The sequence below is a fragment of the Furipterus horrens genome, unplaced genomic scaffold (genome assembly GCF_987537825.1).
Source record: "Furipterus horrens unplaced genomic scaffold, mFurHor1.1.pri manual_scaffold_6, whole genome shotgun sequence".
In the NCBI taxonomy this organism is placed as follows: domain Eukaryota; kingdom Metazoa; phylum Chordata; class Mammalia; order Chiroptera; family Furipteridae; genus Furipterus; species Furipterus horrens.
The window spans coordinates 185,393,422-185,415,627 of record NW_028327176.1 but is presented as its reverse complement, the minus strand read 5'-3'; the positions used below and the strand labels follow the sequence as shown (position 1 = coordinate 185,415,627).

Sequence of the window (22,206 nt, the reverse complement as noted above, 5' to 3'; positions counted from 1 at the left end):
TAAGAAAAATAAGCAGGTTATAGAATTATTTATCATTATCATTTAATTATGTAAAACTGACTACCTGGATTAAAATCAGAATTTGCCTCAGAGACGTTACTTAAACATGACAGAAGTTCAATTTTAAAATATAAGCCCAGCATTAGCCAGCGGTCCAATGGTTTTCAGTTAACTACAATTTATAATGAAGAAATGCATTTTCATGTATAACTAACAAATGGTTACTTTTTACAATTAAAGTGCAAGTGGAAACACAATTTAAAAATGTGGTATTCTTTTTCAATTTCTATGAATGTACAAAAACAGCGGCCACATACAAGTGCACTCATGGGTTTCTACCGCCTTTCAGTCAACCAACCAGCTCCCTATCACCTTCACCTTTGTTGTTCCAAAGTTATAAGCAGGCCAAAGAAGTTGATACGATCCCTGTTACTCACTAATTCACAAACCTGTTATACATAATCAAATACCTATAGAAAAATTAGAAACTAAAGTTCTATAAAATGTGTCCCTCTCTTCCAGGTCATATTGAAAGCATATTCAAAATAATAACCACCTGTTAAAAATAAAAACAAGAATCTCTTCAGACTTAATCACAAACATTTTCCCTACTCACTTACATCATGATAACTCATCTTTTCGATAGCCTCTGAAAAAAATAATAATCCTAAAACATGTCAATCAGCAACATAAAACTCATACCATATACTGTATTCACAGTGTTAGGAAGTACTTTGGATACGAGTACTCAAAATGTTCTGAAAACAGTTTACTGTACGTGGGCCACATTTCAACAATGAGTGCTCCGGCTATTTTTACTTGAAAAAATGTTTTAAAAGCTGCTCTTCCTCAAAGAAATTCAGCAGCAGCAACAGGCCAGTGTTTTAGGGTTTTGCATCTAGGATGACCAAGTCCTAGCCCAGCCCCTCGGGTGCTCTGTGAACAGGGATAAGGAGGTGGTCTCACCTCTCCAGGTCTCAGGCTGCTCGTCTATAAGACATAATGACAAAACGCCTACAAAGATTAAGAGCAAAGCATCCCGCACCATCAACAGAATTTAGCTGCACTTACCCTGATTATTAATTTTACACATTTTAACATGAAATCTACAGGAAAAATAAACATCAGTACTGAAGACAATGAAAAGTGTGGATTCTTTTCTGAATATTCTTACTTGTGTATTACCAAGCACCCCAGAAGTGAGCAACTTGTCAATACCTCTTTGGGGGTGGCAAAAGGAGACCGAGCAACTTGTGTGTTTCATTTGGGAAAAAAGGTCCACCCTGAGACTGCAACCCTCTGAGCCAACTTTCATCTCATACTTAACGGACAATGAACATTTATGGTTTGCAGCAGGTGCAAACCCAAGGGTTTCCCGCTTGGTCTGTGGTCCCTCCCACGTGGAGGAACTCACCTGAGTTATAGAAGGCCTCTTCTCCTTCCCTTTCCTTGCCAGCGTGTCCAGCCCTTTTAGTGAAGAAAACAGGCCCTTCTTGTTTCTTCCTCGCTGGGTCAGTGACAGTGTCCTCTTCCGGAAAGCTGAGTCATCTCTAGAACACACCTAATTCAAAACACAGTTTTCAAAAGTCTTGGCGCACATGATTTGGGTGACAGAGAGAATGAACTATTGCCCTAACGGAGGTCAGCCCTGCCTGCTCGAAACGCATTCTGCCCAGACCAAGGCTGCAGCATGTCTGACATGCCAGCAACGGATTCGCCACAGAGACATCACTTATCTGGGTAATACGGGCCTCATGACAACATTCAGACCTCTCCATGGAGGACAGAAGCATCAGCAGAACAATCCACGAGCCGCCCCTCCCCCAGGCTGAGCTGGTACCACCCACGCAGGAGCGATTTCAGAAAGTCCAATCACACAATCTCCAACCAGCCCTTTAATTCTTCACCCCATTGAGACCACCTGGTCAGGAAGGAATGACAGAAAGGTAGATGCAGACGTGAATGTTTAATAACTGTCTACTAGTAGCTGGATTCCTAGAAGCAGCAGCAGCAGGGAAGCCAGGACTCCTAATATGCAGCATCTCAACCCTCCATCGCCAGGTGCTCGGCCCCTGGGGGCCCTGGTCAGTCACTGGGTTAAGTCGCAGCAGAGCTGAGGGCCACCGTCCTCCCTGGAGCACTTACCAGGGCGTGAAAGGAGGAAACGGACAAGATGCCCAGTCTGCCCAGGGCCAGCTTGGAGGGGCGGCTGGTGGCGGCCAGGAGGCTCTTGGGGTTCGGCAACTCCCCGCCTTGCAGGCTGGCCAGGTAGCAGCGCATCCTGAACAGATCCATGTGAAACCTCTCCAGGTTCTGCTCCCACTGCTGAATCTGTTTACACAAGAACAGGGGCAACGGAAGTAAAAATGAGAAGCGTTCACGGATCAACTTGAAAATGCGGTCCCTTTCACGGACTACAAGGAAAAAATCATCTCTGCTGGTGTGGCATGGCTGACGTTAGCCTTCAGGGAGCACCCTCCTGCCAAAGCACAGTGGGTCAGACGGTAACTACTGTCAGCAAAACACAGCCGGTGGTCCTGATATGGTGTCTTGCCCAAACGCCCGACCTTTGGAGAATGCCAATGCTATAAAACTCACTGACCTAAGAAGGCAGGATGCACAATAGTAAGTCAGTTATTTCACTTTGTTTCATTTCCCTTCACAGTTACAGCCTCTGATCTTAAACCAGATTAACTGAACGGCACCCAAACAGACGCTGGATAAATAGAGGCGTTCACTTTACATTTCTGTACAGTCTGAGTAAATAACTCAAAATAATAAGAAACAAATGGACTTCAGGGATCAGGACAAATAAAGCTTTTATTCCTATTTTCAGAAGCTTAGAGAATAATCACCATCTATACACCTGAATAAAAGTAAAACACACAACAGAAATTTCTATTCTTCAAAAGTGAGCGGGCTGGTAAAGACACAGGCGAAGTCTAGTGTAGTGGTTCTCAACCTTCCTAAGGCCGCAACCCTTTCATACAGTTTTTCATATTGTGGTGACCCCCAATCACAGAATTATTTTCATTTCTACTTCATAACTGTAATTTTGCTACTGTTATGAATCATAATGTAAATATCTGATATGCAGGATGTATTTTCATGGTTACAAATTGAACATAACTAAAGCATAGCAATTAATCACAAAAACAATATGTAATTATGTATGTGTTTTCCGATGGTCTTAGGCGACCCCTGTGAAAGGGTCGTTCAACCTCCAAAGGGGTCGCGACCCGCAGGTTGAGAACCACTGCTCTAGTGACTAGTCTCCCTTTCTCCAAGGATGTCAAAGTAACATACAAGTATTGCCTTCATTAAAAGATAAACTAGCAGGCGAAGAAGGCCCTAGGAAGTGGCCAGCGCAGGGATCACGGGCCGAACAGAAAGTGGGACTGCAAACAGTGTTGAGGGCAAGCTCAAAACGCAAGAGAAGGTCTGCGGCAAAGGCTTGTTAGAGTCGGTACTAGTCACGTCGTTTTTATTTGCAACATTGCGTCTCCGCTTTTGCCATGTTTACCACCTAATCAGATCCCCACCTTTCACAGTAAACTTTCCAGGTCAATCCTTAGTCCTGGATAAGGTTGATATCCATACACATGACCCCCAACATTTAATAATATGGCTCCCTTCAGTCTCTTCCCAGAGAAAAGCAGAACCAGTTGGAGGTCTTCCCCAGATCCCATCCAAGTTCTCCATCTCTATTTCTTAGGAAGGTTACTGTACAAATTTTCTACATGGAAGAAATAGAATGGCTACAAGATCTAAACAAATAATTTGATGATTCATCGTTTTTTTTGTCAGCAAAATAACAAATTTCCAGAGCGTACTGAAAAATATCTCAATCTCCATAGGGATTTTAACCTCATTTAAGATTCTGTAACCCCATTATTAGTGATGTAATGGCCTATTGGTGTCACCCTTGAATGAATACCAGAATGACCTATTGGCTTTTGAAAATGAAGATGCCTGGTTCATAGGCCTGAAGACTCTCCCCATTGGGTGTGAGGCCTAGGGAAGTTTACATTTCAAAATCACCTCCAGCAACTCTGGTGTATAGTCTTAGTGAGGAGCATGGTTCTAGACTAACAAGACCCTTCAAAATGCAACTGCAAATTTCTGCTTGATCTCACCAATATTAGAGAATTCTAGATTCTAGAAGTAACGGATGGATATTATGTAACCATAAACTGGCACTGACCAGAAGCTATAAGGCACAGGGAAAACTATACTCCCAGTCTGTCTCACAAATATCTTCTCTAGCAGATTCCTGGAAATCCACAATTACAGATGCATTCTTTTGTCTTCTGATACTGTGTAGCTATTTCTAGATTGGGTAGTATCTTAAAGCTTCTCCCTCATTTATACTTTCTTGTGAAGGAGTTTCTGAAATACTTTCTAGGAGTTCTGTTGGGGGTGGAAGCATGAGAGATGGAAAACCAGTAAGTCACTGGATACCAGAAGATGAGCCCCTGCCATCCACAGTGGATGAAAAAACCAAAAAATATAAAATAAATTTCAGGTCTATGCCAATCGCTACCAGTCAGGGAAGATGACAATCTCTTCTATTTTCACTGAATTCTGCAGTTTACAACGTGTTTCTAAAGGTCATTTAATTTATTTGTGACTCTATCAAAACACCACTGGAAGGTAAAGACAGTTCCGTCCTAAACAGTGAATTGTAAAATTTTGGCAGAAACACTGTGGTAATCTGCAGCACACCTAGACCTCGCCACCCAAAACCTGGGACAAAATGCAGGTGAATCCATGGGAAGAGCATGGATTCAAGGGTTAGTAGGTTTGTTGGAGGGAGACAGGACTGAGAGACCCCAACAGCCCAAAGCAGGTCTTAGAAAGGTCAAGAAGTTGGCTAACACATGTGATTACATTTCAAGAAACTAGTTCTCTCAATCCATACTGCACATTGTAGTGCTAATTTTAAAACAGAATTTATTAGAAACTACTAACGAGATGGGACCTCATGACTTCTCCATTCCAACAATGCTTCCTATCCTTATTCTGACCGAGATTGTGCAAAGGTTAATTGTGTGTGTCATCTGACTGGGCCACGGGGTGCCCAGTTATGTGGTCAAACATTATTCTGGGAGCTTCAGTGAGGGTCTTTTTGCGTGAGATTAACATTTAAATGGGTATACAGAGTAAAGCAGATTGCTCTCCCTAACGTGGGCGGGCCTCATCCAATCAGCCGAAGGCCTTCACAGAACAAAAAGGCTGAGTCTTCCTCCAAGGAAAAGAATCTCTCCTGCCTGATGGCCTTCACATTGGGACGTTGGCTTTTTCCTGCCTTTGGACTTGAACTGAAACAGCAGCTTTTCCTGTGTCTTGAGCCTGCCTGTCTTCCGATGGGAACCAGCTCTCCTGGGTCTACGACTTGCTGAGTCACTCTGCAGGCCTTGGGATGTGCCTGCCTCCATAATCACGGGAACCAATTCCTTATAATAAATCCCTTTATATATATTTTTTCCTAGATCCTATTAGTTCCATCTCTCTGGAGAACCCTGACTAATACATCCTTCATCCCCTTAGATCTCTGTGGCAGAGTAAGCCGTCATTAGTCACACTTCCATTCCCTGTCTAAAGACAGTAATTATCTTGTTTTTAAGGTCATGGTTTTTTATAGAGAGAATCAGTCATGGAGGTTAAATGAGGATTTGTGGTTGGATAAGAAACAATGAAATATTTGGCTTTTCTTTCCACGGACTCACTGAAGTTGTAGAGAAGGACTGGGGAGAATATGCAGGTAAAAGTACAGTGAGGAAGGGCATCGAGTCAGAGACTTGGGTTACATGCAGGGAAGAGGGCAGCAAAAAGGCCAAACCCCAAGTTCAAAACAGACCTCGTAATAGTGAGAGAGTCTGGCAACAGAGGCAAAGAATTAGCTGGGGAATTAGGACGACGACACCTTTTTCCTCAGCAGGAGAGACGGAGGCCCAGAAGGGAAGTGACTTGACCAGCGTCACATAATAAACCAGCCCTTCCAAACGGGCCCAGGCCCAAAGCTGATTCCAATGTGAACAATATGTGGGGACCAACCTCCACCAAATACTTAGGACACAACCTGAGTCCCAGGCCGTCTCACTCCCAGGGTCGGTACCTGTGTGCCACCCAAGAACCACTTCGGCAACTGTTACATTTTCATCCAGTCATTGGCTTGTTTTTGCCTCACAGCCTCCCACGTGTCCTGTTAATCTGTAGAGGATATAAGACTACCTCTGCTCTCCCTTGGGTGCCCTACTCATATTGAACATTTTCCACTTCAATTTCTTACCAGCCATATGCAAATGGAGCCCAAACTTAAAATAATGTTATAATATATGTTAAGATTATCCCTCAAAAGATGAGGTAGGGAAGGAGGTAAAGAGATATTGGGTTGGCCAAAAAGTGCATTTTTTTTCTGTAAGACGGCTCTAGTAGCACTTGTCTTTAACTTCATTCAAAACAATTTCATTAATTGTATTGTGAAAGCTGTCCTAACAGCAAGCATTAAAAAAAAAAAAAAAACTTATCAAAGTTGGTGAATTTTTGTGTAGCCATTTTAATATTGGAGATGGAAGAAGATGCACAACATTTTTGGTGTATTAGGCTTTATTATTTCAAGAAAGGTAAAAACGCAACTGAAACATAAAGAAAAGATCTGTGCAGTATGGGGACAAGGTGCTGTGACTGACCAAATGCGTAAAAAGTAATTTGTGAAGTTTTGTGCTGGAGATTTCTCGCCAGGCAATGCCACGTGGGAGATAGTTATTGGTGAAAATGACATATGTCTTTCATTTTACGGAAAAAAATTAAATGGACTTTTTGGCCAACCCAGCATTTTCTAAAAATAAAGGGAGAAGGAGAAGACAGTTGGGGGGGGGGGGGGGCGGGGTCAGTGGAGAGCAACGGGGCACAAATTGGGACGACTGTAATAGAACAAGAAACCAAAAGACAGCTTTGTAGCTATTTACACACTCTACCTTAGGACATGTCAATCATCATTGTGACTAAAATAGTAATGTTATCAAGGGATTTCTGGAGATCTTTCCCTAAGATTATCAAAAACTAAAATGCCAACATCAATTATCCTACACCAACACTGTTCTTTTTCCTTTTTTCAAACTTCCTGAAAAACTGATAACTGTCTCCAGACATTTCTTCGTTTTTAAGATAAATCTCAAGACGGGAGAATAAAAACTCGACTTCTACGTAGATTACGCTTTCATTTCTTTTAACGTCCATGCACAAAACCTAAAAATTACAAGGGCGAACACAACTCACTCTACGGGGGTTTTCGTTATCTTTTGTTGTAAATGGAAAAATTAACAAAAGTAAGGAGCAGCAGTCCCATTTTTAAGCGCTGACCCAAAGACAATGTACAAGCTTCCTCTCTCTTGCTAACAGAGCTGCATTCATTCCACGAGCTCAGAAGGTCATGGTCTGCTCTGGAGAGTGGGAATTGGAGGAGATGAAGGGTCACACTGAACAGAGCAGATGGATAATGACACATAAACAAGGTGACAAGCGCAGGCACACCACGCCCAGCACTCCCAGGAAAACATTTTCTACTGTTCCATCCTTTGATCACAGCACTTGGCCATTTGTCCATTACCAGTTTTGTCCTAAAAGATGAGTCATGTTTCCTTTCTGACAGAAGAAGCTGAAAAACCCCCATGCAATGTTCTCCAAGCACGAAAACCTGCCTTCACAGAGGGACCCCAGCAGTGACACACAGACCACACTGAAGCTAACGCGTAGTTAGAACAACCAGCGAAGGTTTAGGGAATCCGTTGTTCTTTTTTTCCCTTTGACATTATAATTTGCATGCCATAAAATTCAGTTTTATAATAAATACAACCTCCCATCAAATTGAGCTGAGAATTCCAAGTTATGGAAACAAGTAAATTAAGGATTAATTTCTATTGTATGTAAAACCAGCCATCACCAGGTTAATTAGCAAGTGGAACATAATCCGATCCACAGAAGTCTTACTGAGACACAGTGGTGCCCTCTGGTTAGGAGCATGGACTTGTGTTCGAATCCCAGCTCTGCCACTTAGCAGCTGCGTGACATTAGAAAACATACAATACTTAACCTCTCTCAGAGTCTGCTGACTCATCCATCAAATGGGTGATAATACACAACTCTACCTCATGGAGTTACTGGGAAATCATACCTGATCACCACCTGAGGACATGTTATACTAGCTGGGGAATGAAGGAGGGAAGGTCTCAAGGAAAGAGGCCAAGAGCTGGTGAGGACTGGGGTGGAGACAGAGAGGGACTCCAAGTGCGCAATCTAGAGGAAAGGGGACCCAGGCATATTCACTGACCACCTCAAGCCAAGTACTAGGGGGGCAGACCTGGAAAGTTACAGACCCTTCAAGAGGTCATACTCGATACCAGGAGCGACCTTGACACCAGGAGATAATTATAAAACAATGTGGTGGGAGCAGTGACGGAGACCCCAGTCTGTGCCCACTTGTCAGCCTGGCCCAGAGTTTGCACTTCATAAGCGCTCACTAGACTAAACTGAATACTCACCTCCTGCCCCAAATCCTTCCAGCACCTCCACGCTGCCTCCTGCACAAAGCCCGGGTTCCATCCGGGCACCTCCGTCATCTGGTCCTGTCTCCCTCAAACCCCTTCACAGACCCTCCAACGCTCATTCCCCAAGTTGCTTCCTACCCACACCCCGTATTGTATTTCCCTCAAGGCTTTGTTCATTTTGTCCCCATCACCAATATCCAACCTCTTTATGATTTTATACCTTGAAGTAAATATTTAAGGTATTCACTCCAACCTCTTTATGATTTTATACCTTGAAGTAAATATTTAAGATGAAAGCCATGTGTCACAAACCCAGAACAGACGCAAGCCCACCAGCTGAGCGTGTGCTCTCCTTACATCAGCCCTGTTCCAACGGCCTCTCCCTCTCTGGCCGAATTACCCACGGGAAGTGGGAAAGGCACAGAGTGAGTCAGGATGCAAGGAAAGGACAGGGGAAGCCATCTGGGAGGAGGCCACAACCGCCTAAGGGTGGTGAGATTTGTCCCTGTTTACTTGCTTAAAATAATAAACAGAAAGGAAAATGAAGGCCTCACTGGACTGAATTTACAGCTCTTCCTGCCTCAGAACTTCGAAAGGAAGCCAGTACATGGACTGATTGCGTGGTTGGCTCCATGCTGGATACGCTCAAGTGAAAGCTGCATCACCCTGCCCTGTGGAGACCCCAGAGACCCTGGGACTAGACCCTATGGTGGGTCTTTTTAAAGCAAAGCATGTCATCACACAACAGAATGAAGTTCAGATGTTATTATTGTCATGGTGTCTTTTTATTTGGAAAAGCCATTGACAATGATCTTTTCCACCCAAGGGCTTCAAAGAAAACCTGTTGTGGAGACTTTATCTTGCATGATGTAATGTGCCCTGGAAGTTCCGCCATGATGAGTCCATAAATGACTTTTTCTGAAGTTCTTGGGACCCACTGGGGGAAAGCGCTATGTAAATAATATTTTCTTTCGTGTAAAAGAAAATATAGTGAAGTTGAGATTTTTAAATTGTAAGTGGATAAAGTACTGCTCTTTTAAAGAAGTTTTTGGAAGGTAGCTTAGAGAAAACAATACTTATGGGATATTCAAGACATCATGTTCTTATTGGTCTTGATTTGTAAATTCCTTTGCCTTTGTAGCTTCACATAATATTCTCTAAAGACCATCTCATAAAAGTAATTCCAAACATGTGTTTATTCCCCCTTAACATTTCATACACTTTGTGTCTGCGAGTAAAGAGCAAACAGCTTCTTTACAACCATCTGGCAAACAAATTAAGGACAGTGGGCACAGAAAACGTAGTTCCCGTTACCCGCTGCAAAGCCCTCTGGGAAAACATGACTAAATTACAACCTTAAAAACTGCCAACATGGTGAGAATATTTTCAGGTGGAATTTGTGAAGATCACTCCAAATTATTTCTTGCCAAAAACTCACAAGTGTTAACATGCGGTGGTGGGTGGGCGTGTGGAAGGGGCGAGGAAAGCAAAGTGGGGGCGGGGGGAGAATTGAAATGAAAAATTAGTTGTATTTCGACCATGTGCTTAAAATCATTGAGGTGATGATTCTGTCAAACAGCGGACAATGGGCCACAAGTAACAATTACCCTGATTCTGTCAAAGAGCTTCTCTTCGGGCCATGCAGCCATCCCAGACCTCTGCGTTTGGGTGGGATTTATGTGAACATCAACCTCGACCTCCCACTTGGAGAATAACACCAATCATGACCTCATAAATTAAGCATTTATCAACGATGGCAAGGGAATAAGGTGACATTTAATGAAAATATGAAATTTCTAAGAACGTTGGCTTGGACTTTTTGTGGCCATAAAGAGGGGAAGGGGGGGGAAGGGAAAAAAAAAATGAGCCAGGAGTCATTCAATGTCACAAAATTTTCTTTTTCTCTCCCTGGACCTAAACACTTCCAATACAGAAGGGTCTGAAAACTCCAGGCTGGGCATCCCTTCCAGAGGACTGATGTGCGGCTTCGCAGATAAATTTGAGAGAGCCAGGAAAAGCCAAAGTCCATACTCTTCCCCCATCACAGTCTCTATGAGATTTTTTTGGTTGGGGTACTCTGCGAACTCCGAGACTCCTGATCCACGAGATGCCCCTCGGTGATACACAGAGTGAGGATACTGGATCCCGGAAATTCTGGACCACGGGGGAGACGTGGTACCCAGAAAACGCTGGGATGACCCTTTCTCCTTCCTCTCAGGCTTTTCAGTTGTCATGTGCCCTTGACCTAGCACCAGATCACTACATTTCACACAAACAGGGAGGCAGGAGATCAGGACCCGCACGCTCCCAGGTCAGAAGCAGGTGGAGCAGCACTTCCGGCACCTGTGCTCCCATCAAACGCCAGACACCCCTCCTCCTCCCTTCATCCTCCCAGGCAGTTCCCACTTCCCGTTGAGCGCCTCATTACAGCCATTTTGTAGTTTGTAGTTTGCTAGCAGGTTCTCTTGAAATAAACACAGAGTCTGTCTGAGGAACAATTCAATTCAAGCATGTAGGACACTGTCTCTAAGATTCTACAGAATTATAGAAATTATATACTCTGGGTTCAAGTCATATGGGAAAAAATCACACAAGTATTTAATAGTGAATCTCATTTAAATCCAGAATCACGGGATCCAAAGGTATGTTTTTATTTTGCATATTTAGTAATGCCACCTCAGGAAAGTATCACTGTCATTATAATTACTATTATTAATATTAACCTACATAATCAGTCTTATGATGAAGTGTATTTTATATATTAGTCGTTAGTAAACTGTGGACTCAGAGAACCTTTAAAATATCCGACCTCCTGGGGGATGGTGTATCCCTCCCAGAATCGTCGCAGACACTAAAGGGTAACTGAGCCTTTGTGACATGTGAAAATTCAGGAGCGTGTCAAGTCAGGTTGCATCGCTGACAAGATGTTTGGAAAACAGGCTTCTGAGCCCAATAGAAAGATTTCAAAGAAGAGAAGACAAGACGAGAAAAATACTCTGAAATTCATTTTCCATATAAACTGTTAAGCTTCTGTCATGTTACTCTGGACCAGGTCTTCATAACGGCACGCTCAGTCCAGTGACCCTCCAGCCGCCCGGTAACCGTCCCCACGTCAGTCTGCTCCCCAAGTCTCTGCCCGAGTCATGTGCCAAAGACTCTGCTTTCCCTGTGTTCACGGACACGGGGATATCACCACAGTCACTGACTCCTACCTAAGTATTAGGCTGTCCGAGCAAAGAAAAATAATTATCAAAAAGGTGCTGCTTCTCCCCTAAAAGGCACACAGCACGAAAACTACCTGTTTCATTATTAAATGAATGTGAAATTAGACCAAAGAAAGCATTTTGCTTAGCACTTCATCCGTAACACGTTTTTTTAAATGCTGGCTTTTTGGGGACCCGCCGACATAGGAAGAGCTGTCATACCGACGGCTCTTTCCAAAGCCATCCTTTGTATTAGACCCTCACCTGTCTGATCTTCTAGTGGTTTTATGACATACATTTTACTCAGACAATATATGAGAATCAGCTAGGCAAGAAGGAGCTGCTCGATATCAGGAAAAAAGATTTTGGCACAAAACATTCCGTGATAAATGCACACGACCAACGGTTGGAAATATGTCACATCACCCACACATCACAGCAGTTGCAGCCACTGAGGACTTGGAATGAGAAGCCACAGAAACTGTTTCCCCCAGAGATGGAAGACAGACCGCCCCCACCCCAGTGTGCCGTGCGTGGCGTGAGCCAGGGCCGAAAACGCTCGTGTGAATAAACAGTACCTGGTTTTCGATGGCTTTCCTGTTCTTTGGGTCGCTGACCACGGACAGCTGCAGCTCTGCCATTTTCTTCATTTTGCTGTCCATATCTATCTTCTGCACAAGGTTTTTGGTCTGGTTCTTCAGTAGCCGGACCGTGTCCTCTTTGCCACGCTTCTTTGCAAAAAGGGACGCGCACGCGGAATGTATGGCGGTGGTCCAGTTTTCCAGATCTGTCTGGCTCGTGGCCTGACCACCCGAGGGTAAGAAAAGAAAAACAAAAAAACTAACTGGCATTGTTTCACCACAGAGGGTTCTCGGTGAAGATACCTAAGGGGTATCTTCGCTTCAGAAAACTGTTTAATTTCAAACACACCCATGACCCCTCGACTCAGGCCCAAGCTTCTTTGACTCCAGAGGGCCCATGAGAACATGGAGAGCCGGGCAGAAATAACCGTGTAGCCCCAGATATGCCGGGAAGACAGGCCAGAACCCAGCTGTAAGCCAACAACAGGGAGAAATAAGAAAACCAGGCACAGCCAGGCAGTGAGCGCGATGCCGCTCTCTCTAGGTGGCTTATGTTCATAATTTTAAAGAGGATGAGAAAATATTAGGAGTAAAATGTTGCCTGTTGAAACCTGTATATGCAATTTCGTCTACAGTATGGACCCAGTTATGAAAAATGTCAATGAAAAATATTTTTTCTTTCTCTACCCTTCAGTACCTTCAGACACGAAGGCCATAACACTGTCATGTAAGAAAAATATTTCACTTTAAAAACAATGAAGAAAAGTCTGAATAAAGTAGAATGGACAAAGATTCAGTGCCTAATGTAAGAAGTAACGCCACTCATTCAACCTACGGGGCCAACATCCAATGATCTCTGGGATCATACATGTGGACCTATTGGGACAACTTCTTAATTTCCTATTTTGCCTGAATCACACAATAAAATATTCATTTCACACTTGCCCCTAAGAAGTCCGTGCAGACTTAATCTGATATATTTACCTTCCCTGCAATTCAGAAGAATATCAATTCATTACTTTGCTTTAAAATGAGGAAAGGTTAATCAACTTTTCCATTAAGAGAAGGAAAATCAAATCTCAGGCCCTGACCCTTGTAAGTCAGGTGGGGACCAAGGCATTTACCTTGTACTGGTACTGGTACTGGGAAATACTGCTTCAGGGAATGCTTCACAGAATTCTAGACTCCCAGAGTCAGGGAGAGAACACTATGTCATTCTGCAGAGCTCATGGGGGCATCTAGGACCAAATGCATCAGAGACTTAAACCCAGGACCTATGAGGTTTTCCACGAACCTTTGGCCAGGTACAGTCTAGGGCCCAGATTGTGTCTATATGCATCATTGGGTGCAGGTTGGGAGGCATTTAAGAAGCACACTTCACTTCTTGGATATCACCCCCACCTTTTTTGTGTTAATAATAATAACAGTAATAATAGTTAGATAATAATAATAACAGTCTTTAGCACTTAGCACATACACATATTCAATCACTTACTCCTAAAACTATCCTAGAAGCTATGTTTATCCTCCTGGTTGAAGGGTCCAAAGCTCAGAAAGGTACAGCAGGTACTCCAAGATGCCCAAGGTACTCAGCAACCGCACCAGGGTTCACCCCTGGGCCTGCCCCCAACATCAGTGACGTGGCCCCTCCACACGCTGTGACTTCTCACTTGCTAGAAAGTTGCTAAAAATCCTAGCAGCAGACAACCTGACTCCTCATGTCCCAAGACCACTCCCCTTGGGGGACGAGACCTTACAGCCTTGGTCGAGGAGGGTTTCCTGAAAAGCCGCTTCTTGCACTTCCGCTGGGGTTCTTAGCAAGAACCTCAACCTCTCCCGTCTGTATTCTCTAGACTTCGTTTGAAAAGCCTCCACTCCAGGAATTTCGGACCTTGCACTCACTAGATCACGAACTGCTCCCGGACAGGGATCATGACTTCTCCTCCTAGAAAGAGCACCCCGTGGGCCACAGCCCGGCACTTCACGGGCACCCGAGAAATGCTCGCTGTCGGAATGACTGATCTGCATGGAGGCCAAGGCTCCTGGCTGAGCCCCAATCCAAAGCCTAACCAAGCCCTGACTTGGTTTCATTGCTGAGTTGTGCCTCTTAGTCCGGTCCCTCACTATCTCACAGCGCATGAGCTGTCTCCTCAAGTCCATGTGTAGAGAGCTCAGCAGTACCTGGAAAAGGTAGACATCTCCGAAGGAGTTGCTGAGGCAGAACACGTTCTCCTTCTTGGGGTGTTCTGGGACGGACTGCACGATGCTGTCTTCCGCGAACAGGGCGCAGCGAGGCGCGCTGGTCTGATCCAGGGAGTTCTTCCCGTAGGTCTCATAGAACAGCAGGGTGCAGCCTGTGAAGAGAGAAGCAGAACCAACGTGGGCTGGGCACAGGATCTAGGGAAGCAGTGAGAAGGGAAGGCATACATCTAAAAAGAAAGAAAACCAAAAATGCAATGCAACAACCATGTCACCCAAAAGAAAATTCCCATTTCCAAAGCGTGCCTTAATGTATTAGCGTTAGAGGGGGGTGACGTCACACATTTACTGTTATTTATTGCTGCTTACTCCCATCGGGAATACCTCTCAGAACTCCACATGCACTGGCTCGTCGGTCCCCACAGTAGCCCCTGAAGGCAGGCGTTCCTGACCCACTTCCCAGCTGTGAAACCTGTGGCCACACCACCTGCGCAGGTTCCACAGCTGGCCCCAGACCCTCTGGCCCCAGACACCTCGCTCTTACCCACAATGCGGCCCTGGAGACGGCTCAATGCAGGAGGCAGAAGACAATCCCAAGCTCATTAACGACAGGAGCTTCCACACTTGGGATGTGCGATAGCGTGAAACCGAGTAGACCTGGGGACCTTTACTATTTGTGACAATGTACCAAAGGCCATGTAAAATAATTTCAGTATATTCTTTTGTCTCACAGCAACAGGATATATTCCTATCATCTCATTTAGCTTGAGAGAAAAACAAAACTAAATAGCCCTGCATTTTAAAATATTACTCTAACAATGCTGCCACATATACCTGCAAGTATACAGCTAATCGAGCCCTGTAGGTAGACGTTATAAAGGGTCTGCTTTGATAATTAAGATAGGAATGTCCTGTAATTATTATTAGTTAAAAACACTGCCACCCTTGCCAGTGTCATTTCTTTCTTCCTTTAAAAACAAATCTGAATGTGTTTACACAACGCAGCACAGAAGCAGGAGAGCAAGGTGCCTGCCCTCGCCCTGCCTTCGGAAACAGCGTCCCTTTCTCCCTCCGCAGGGCTCTCTGATTTCAAGAAGCAGTGAGCCGCTTCTCTTCCCACAAACAAAACTCAACCCAGCGAAAGCTGAGAGGGGCACCGAGAACAAGGGGAACAGCAGGTGGTTTATGACCAGAGCTGCTGCTGCAGGGCTCAGCCGGTCTCTTCCTCCAGCCCCTGAATCGCAGAGAACCGGTTCCCCCAATCTCTCCCTCAGGGTCTGATCCTACTGCCGCGCCCAGGACATGCCATGACCTTGCGGCCCAGGAACGAGAACAGAGGTGGCAGAGCAACCCCGGTCGTCCCCAAGTCCAAATTCTTTCCAATGCGTTAACGGTGCCTTTCCAGTTTCCCTGACATTGTGCTCCCAGCTGCTGTGACTGGAGGCCCTGCATCCAGAGGAAATGAACACAACCTTGGGCAGCTGCCAACCCGTTGCCAAGCCTCACCCCCCACCGACGACAGAATGCAGCTCTAGCGCGGCAGCCTGAAACCAAAACAGGACGTTCCGTTTCAGAGCCAGGCCAGGATATAAAACAATATGCCGAGTGTTGTTGCTATCGGATTTAAAGAACGGGAAACCAATCGTAAATCTAGCACAGCACGTTTAACTCAATCTGGGTCTCTAATGCAGGGCGCGGAGGCTGATAGGAAGGGGCCGCAGCCGGGTTGGTGAGGTCCCGGCACCCCCCAGCACTGTGGCTCTCAGCCCCCCATGCAGTCCCTGGAAGCTCTCGCCGTGGGGGCAGAAAGAGAAAACAGATCGGACATACGAGAAGAGGAGACGTGTTATTAGTAGAAAAATTATTGGTGCTTCGAAGGGGAGAAGTTATTCTCAGTTCTCCCTACATCCACCTTCCGTTGATATCCTCTCAACCCACCCCGCCACCCCCATTCCTATCTCAGACCTATCGAGGGGCAGAAGCACCAGCATCCTGACATCGCTTCATGAGCCCCTCTGGGGACGTCGGGCATCTATTGTGCATTCTGAGGGCTAGCTTCAATGCCCTTGCCAACGGAGCTGCCCAGGAAGTCCCAGGTGAACCGCAGGAAAGTCCACTCAATGGAAAACACAGATGGAAAGTAGAATCATCCGTGTTAAAAATGGATTACACCCGGCAAGTCCTAAACAACAGTTACACCCTTAGCATGCCTCCACGTTCAAGGTAGGTAGCCACCCAGATGGTTTGCTAATAGCTTCTCCTGCCAGAACACTGTTTCCAATATATATTTACACAGACACTTCAGGGATAATTTCAAAATTCTGCTTCAATGAACACATGTGCATATAGACACATATGTGTCTTTAAGATTAAACCAAACAGTTAAGTCCAAACATCACAGCTGGGCTCCGAAGCCAAGAAAGCTGAACTCGACATACTGAATTCCCAGAGGAAAGAGGTATAGAAAGCCACACGGAAAAGGTTAGGCTGGGGGAAAACGTCCTTATCACCCGCCGTTCCCAGGCTGGGAAGGAAAGGAAGGCATGTGTGCTTGATAACATTCACACTTACAAAGCACCCTTCATCCGGAGGCCTTGCAGCGTTTTCCAAGCGAGCCCTAAGGCAGCAAGGCCCAGGCCGGACTGCAGACCTTGTAATCATCCCAGACAGCCCCGGAGCATCCCTTCCCCTGGAGCCAGAGCCAGAGGTTCCTGCCGTAGCTCCCAGGATGGGGTACGAGAACCCTGAGATGACACCTGCCTGGTCTCCCCCAGCGAGCCTCCAACAGTCTGGCTCTGTCCCTATGTCTCCGGCAGCAGGGAACGTAGCAAGGTGGTACCTTCCACTTGCCCACGGTCCTAGTCACTGTTCTTGTTGTAGTTTGTTTGTTTTACATTAAATTCAGTCAGTTTGTCTTCCATCTGTAAGTCCCATCCTGACCTCTGGTGAACAAAATTAAATTCACTGCCTCTTGTACAAGACTGTTGCTTACTTTCCTCCAGGCTTGATAGTCCTAGATCCTTCTGTCACCTCCACATGGCATGGCTCTAAATCCCTTGGGTGTCACCCATGGCCCTGCTTCTCACAGTAGGATATGGACGCACTCACGCACGCATACGCATCACAGGGCACCACCACCCTGGGACAGGCACTGGAGCGGGGGAGGGTTCAAAGCCATAAAGAGGGAATAACTTCAATGTTAACAAACAAATTTCACATTAAAAATAAACAGGTACATGACCCTTATGGAACTCAGTACATCCAGTCTAAATATGCAAGTAAGAGGCAGCATCAGACTGTGACTCACAAACAATTCCAGATGCTTGCTCCCCAGAGGGGATGTATGTACTCTCCTCTCCAGGTAGAATCTTTCTGAGAATCATTTTACAAACAAGCCCCACCCCAAAGACAGAACCAGCCGGACAGAGGAAGCAGAGACGGACAGGGCCGCAGGCTGCATGACATCTCTAACAATGTGGCCAGACATCACATTCGCTCTTTGAAATCACACTTTCTTTTACTTTGGCCTCACCCCAGCGGAAACTCATTCAATGGCTGGCCTGTAAATCGAACCCCAAAATTGTCTTCCCGTGTCATACTCTGCAGCCACATCTCCCTGTTTGTTGTGTACTAGGGTAGTTATGTGATTATTAAGCCTTAAAGGATAACTTATCCCTTTAACATTTCATCTGGCTAGATTCAACCCATCATTCCAACTTGCCAAATCCCTTCCATCCTTCAGCATGAGAACCTGCGTCCCCAGATGCCAAAACTAGGAGAGCCCTATGCTTTCCTCAGCCACAGAATGTCACAGGATCCAAATCCAGAGTTGGAGGGGAGGAGCTATTGGCAGGACGCTGGGTTTGGGTTCTATAACCTCTCCAGTTTGCTAGGGGAAGGTACTTAAGAGGTAATGCCTTTCCAGGTGCACTTTTCCCAGAGGGGCTTATGGGTCATTATGAAATGACATCAGCACCCCAAGGCTTGGGGAGGAAGGCTCAAAATTTCTAAGTCAGGGCAAAAGAAAGCCAGCAAGGGGCACTGGGGAGGCACAGGCCTTCTGCACACACTGCCTGCAGAGGTGATCCGCAGGCCTGCTTTCCCCGTGATGAGGAAGGGTGTTGCCCAATAATGAGGTTTGACTCTGAACCCCCTGAACAAGTCACAGGGTGCTGGAGCAGAAATCCCAGGGGCTGGGAAGCTGCTCTCCCTGTTTCCATCTGTAAAAACCAACGATGTATTGATGTCAAGCTTCGCTGTTCCCCAGGACATTGAGGTCCCTTCAAATCTATCTGCCCGCAGTGAGCAGGGCACGTGGGGAGAAGCTTTTCTCATCTTAACACATTCTTACTCCTATTTCCTTTATATTAAAAACAACGTGTTAATTTGAGATGACAACAATGAGACTCTCTTAGTTCATAAAGGGGGGACGACACAGGTCCAATAATCCAAGTGAAACTCTTTGTTCTACAAACGGCAGCACCTACTCGGGGTTCCGAACACGAGCGGAACGTAAAATTCAGAATCCACATTCCAAATAACTAACCTTCATGTGCTTACTCATTTGGGTATTAAAGAATGGTACAGAAATGCCTCTAAAATAATAAGCAATAACTATTAAACCCAATCGCTTTTCAGATAGAACCATAAATGTGACGATTACATAAGCCATGTTAAACAGGCTTGAGAAAGTGTTTGCAGGAAACCCGCTGGTGTTTCAATGTCAGCTCCTGTCCCGTTCGCTGAAAGCAGTGCCAGACCCACTGGCGTTCCCAGGAACGGGGACAGCGGAGCAAGGACCCCAGGGGCCCTCCGCGGCCGACAGCAAGGCGCTTACCTTTAAGGGTGACCCAGTACTGCTTCCACTTCCTCCGAGCCACCAGCTCCAGCTTCCTTTCCTTCTGCAGAGTGACGAGGGGTTTGAAGAAGAGCCAGCCGGCTCTCCGGACCACACCTTGTTCCTTCTCAAAGAGCAGGTCCAGCTGCTCCAAGGAGCTCAGGGACTCGCTGCTGGAGTCCGCCGTTTCGGTTGACGTGTCCAGGTGCTGCTCCGTGTGGGTCCTGCTGATCTCCAGCTCGCGCATGAAATTTTCATAAATGTTCTGTTGGAGGCAGTCGCTGCCAACTGCGTGAGAAGATTCGCTTCTCTGCGACAGCAGCTGAGCTGAGCCCCCGGACCACAGGGAGGCAGACGTCTGGCAAGGTCCCTGGACGTCCGCGTTCAGTCCATCGGAGCGGCTGTCAAAGTAGTCGCTGCCCTCCTTGGACCTCGGCTCCTGGGAGCAATGCAGAGGAGCACCCGTCAGAGGCCACGGCTGTCCAGAGCATCCCCTCCCCAAACACCGCAGGCATGTGCTACCGCTGGCTGCTACTGCTGTCGCCACAAAGCAACTCTTTGAACCCAGAGTGCATCTTTAATTATTAAGTCTCTGAACCAGAAAGAACTGTAGAAACAGTGTTTCCCAACCCAATTTATAGCCAGGGGAGTCAACACTTCAAAATATAAACAAAAATACCGAAGACACTCCTCAAGCCAACTTAGGCTTTGCATCAGGAAATTAACTAGTGTATTTAAAACACTTCAGTGAAGACTTCTAGACCGATGTTTTTGGCTAACTGTGAACTGGAGACTTGGAGGGAAAAATTCATGCCCTTACAGTCTGTTTTTTTCCTGAACCCTTTTAAAAGCTAAATTGGAAAGTCATAGTTCCAGGGTCAAGGGGCAGAGACACAGACACTCAGGGCTGCAATGCACAAACTTCTCTTCCTGTCCCTGTGGTACACACAGCCTCCAGCCTCTCGTCACCTGCCCGGGTCTAGAGCTGGGGACCCCTAGCATCTAATTTCCCCATTTCAGATAGTGAAACCATGCACCCGAAAATTCTTATCCACACAGGATAGAGGCTAGCAACTGGCAGTTTTTTTCCCCTCATAATTAATATCTTTTGCTTAATTTGGGAATTTCTTTCACGAAAAGACTGCACTATTCACTCTCACCCTTTTATTTAAATATCTATTTTATTCTGGGCACTTGAGATAACAGACATGATTCTTAGCTTTCCTATTTATTTCAACACAAAATCAGAGGCAGGCAGCTGTAAATAAAACTAATATTTCTAGAATAACCACTACCCGCTATGAGGCCTACATGCACTGACATGTACTGAACATGGCCAGCACAGAGGTGAGGACACGAAGGCATCCTCTCATGCCTAGATCACAGGTCTAGTCACTCAAGAAAAGTACTTTCCATATGGGTCATTCATTGGTAAGCAGTAGTAACTAAATTCTTCATCAGAAAGTGAGTTTAACTTGTGACTCAAAGGATACTGATCTTCCAAACTCAGAGCTCAGATTATGGCAACTGCACAGAGGTGCTATGCACCCTCTCGTGCTCAGCTGCTGGTGAGGGGCTTACCATTATAGTTCCTTATCCATTACAATAAAAATGAAAGAAAACTGAGTCAAGAACCACAAATTCATGGCCCTGTGTTGAATACAGCACCGTGTGGAGGGGTTTTCTTTTCCGAAATTCCACCCAGAGAGCAAGCAGCAAAGGCATGATTACCTGCCCTCTTCTGTAGGAAAAGCATCAACGGAAGAACACTTCCAAATACCCAGGGGCAATACACGACTGAGCCCCAAACCCGGCTCCTACTAAAGAAAACATTATTTCCACTCGTGTTGACACTGCGGCTCATCGTCCTAAGTGTTTACACACTGATGTGGATGCAAGAGCGGAGCAAAGGAGCCGGCCATGCTGAGTCATTTAGGAAACTTTCAAAAGACATTAAGATTTTTTTGTAAATGGTCACTTTGTTATTCTTCAAAAACTCTTAGGAAGTGAAGCAATACTTCGCCTTTAGCTAGTACAATATTAACATGATTTCAGCAAGGACTATGACTCTCTGACTCATAGCCCCCAAAACACGAAGGCTGCCTCTAATATTCAGCAAGAACTATAATGGGGTGTTTCAAAACAAGCAAAGCCCTGTCAGAAAGGCGCTCCAATGCCGAGCTTAAACATGACCTATAAACACTCTCGACCATGTTTCTAATAAAAGAGGCTTCAGGCTGTAGTGCTAACCTTAAAATGTTCGACCAAAGATAAAATTTTTCTCTTTGAGAAACGGGAAAGGACTGATTACATTTTAGTATTTATAACTGATTCTTATACACAGACATAAATTTTCCCAGTCTCTAATACATTTCTAAATCTTTTCATCTGGAATCCTAATAGCCAGGGACTGGTTCTTGGCAACAGAAATGGATGAATGCATGCCTGCAGGGATGAATGAATGAAAGTCCCTACATCTGCTCTCAGCTGAATTCTCTGATCACGTGTTTTGGGTGTGACACTGCTGCGCCATGTAACACACATACACTAAGCAGAACGTGATGACCAGAGCACACTAGAGCCCAAAGAAGAGAGGGACTCCAGGTGTCACTCAACTCCTTGGGAGCTGAAGGAAAACTCTGATCACCGTGCCTCCCCTTCTAGGCAAGAGTATCAGTGTCACCGCGTCATTGTTCACACACCAGTTTCCTTCCTTACAGAGGAAGGAGCACCAGCCTCTGCAGACTTTCCTGGTGACTGCGGCCCTCATAGGGCAGTGAGGGTCTGCACGTAAGAGGTGCCCTAGTCAGGGTCTGCACCCTAAGTCTCCTCTGCAG

General features: G+C 45.6%; 1 protein-coding gene across 1 annotated transcript in view; it reads right to left on the bottom strand.

Moving 5' to 3' along the window:
* TIAM2 (TIAM Rac1 associated GEF 2) overlaps nucleotides 1-22,206 on the bottom strand; it is a 120,144-nt gene that overhangs the window by 75,228 nt on the left and 22,710 nt on the right. The window contains exons 4-8 of the mRNA XM_090280011.1: nucleotides 19,370-19,808; nucleotides 14,515-14,687; nucleotides 12,331-12,555; nucleotides 2,146-2,331; nucleotides 1,415-1,561 (exon numbers count right to left, since the gene is read on the bottom strand). Of these exons, the coding sequence (XP_090136137.1) occupies nucleotides 1,415-1,561; nucleotides 2,146-2,331; nucleotides 12,331-12,555; nucleotides 14,515-14,687; nucleotides 19,370-19,808 (1,170 nt within the window). The remainder of the gene's footprint in view (nucleotides 1-1,414; nucleotides 1,562-2,145; nucleotides 2,332-12,330; nucleotides 12,556-14,514; nucleotides 14,688-19,369; nucleotides 19,809-22,206) is intronic.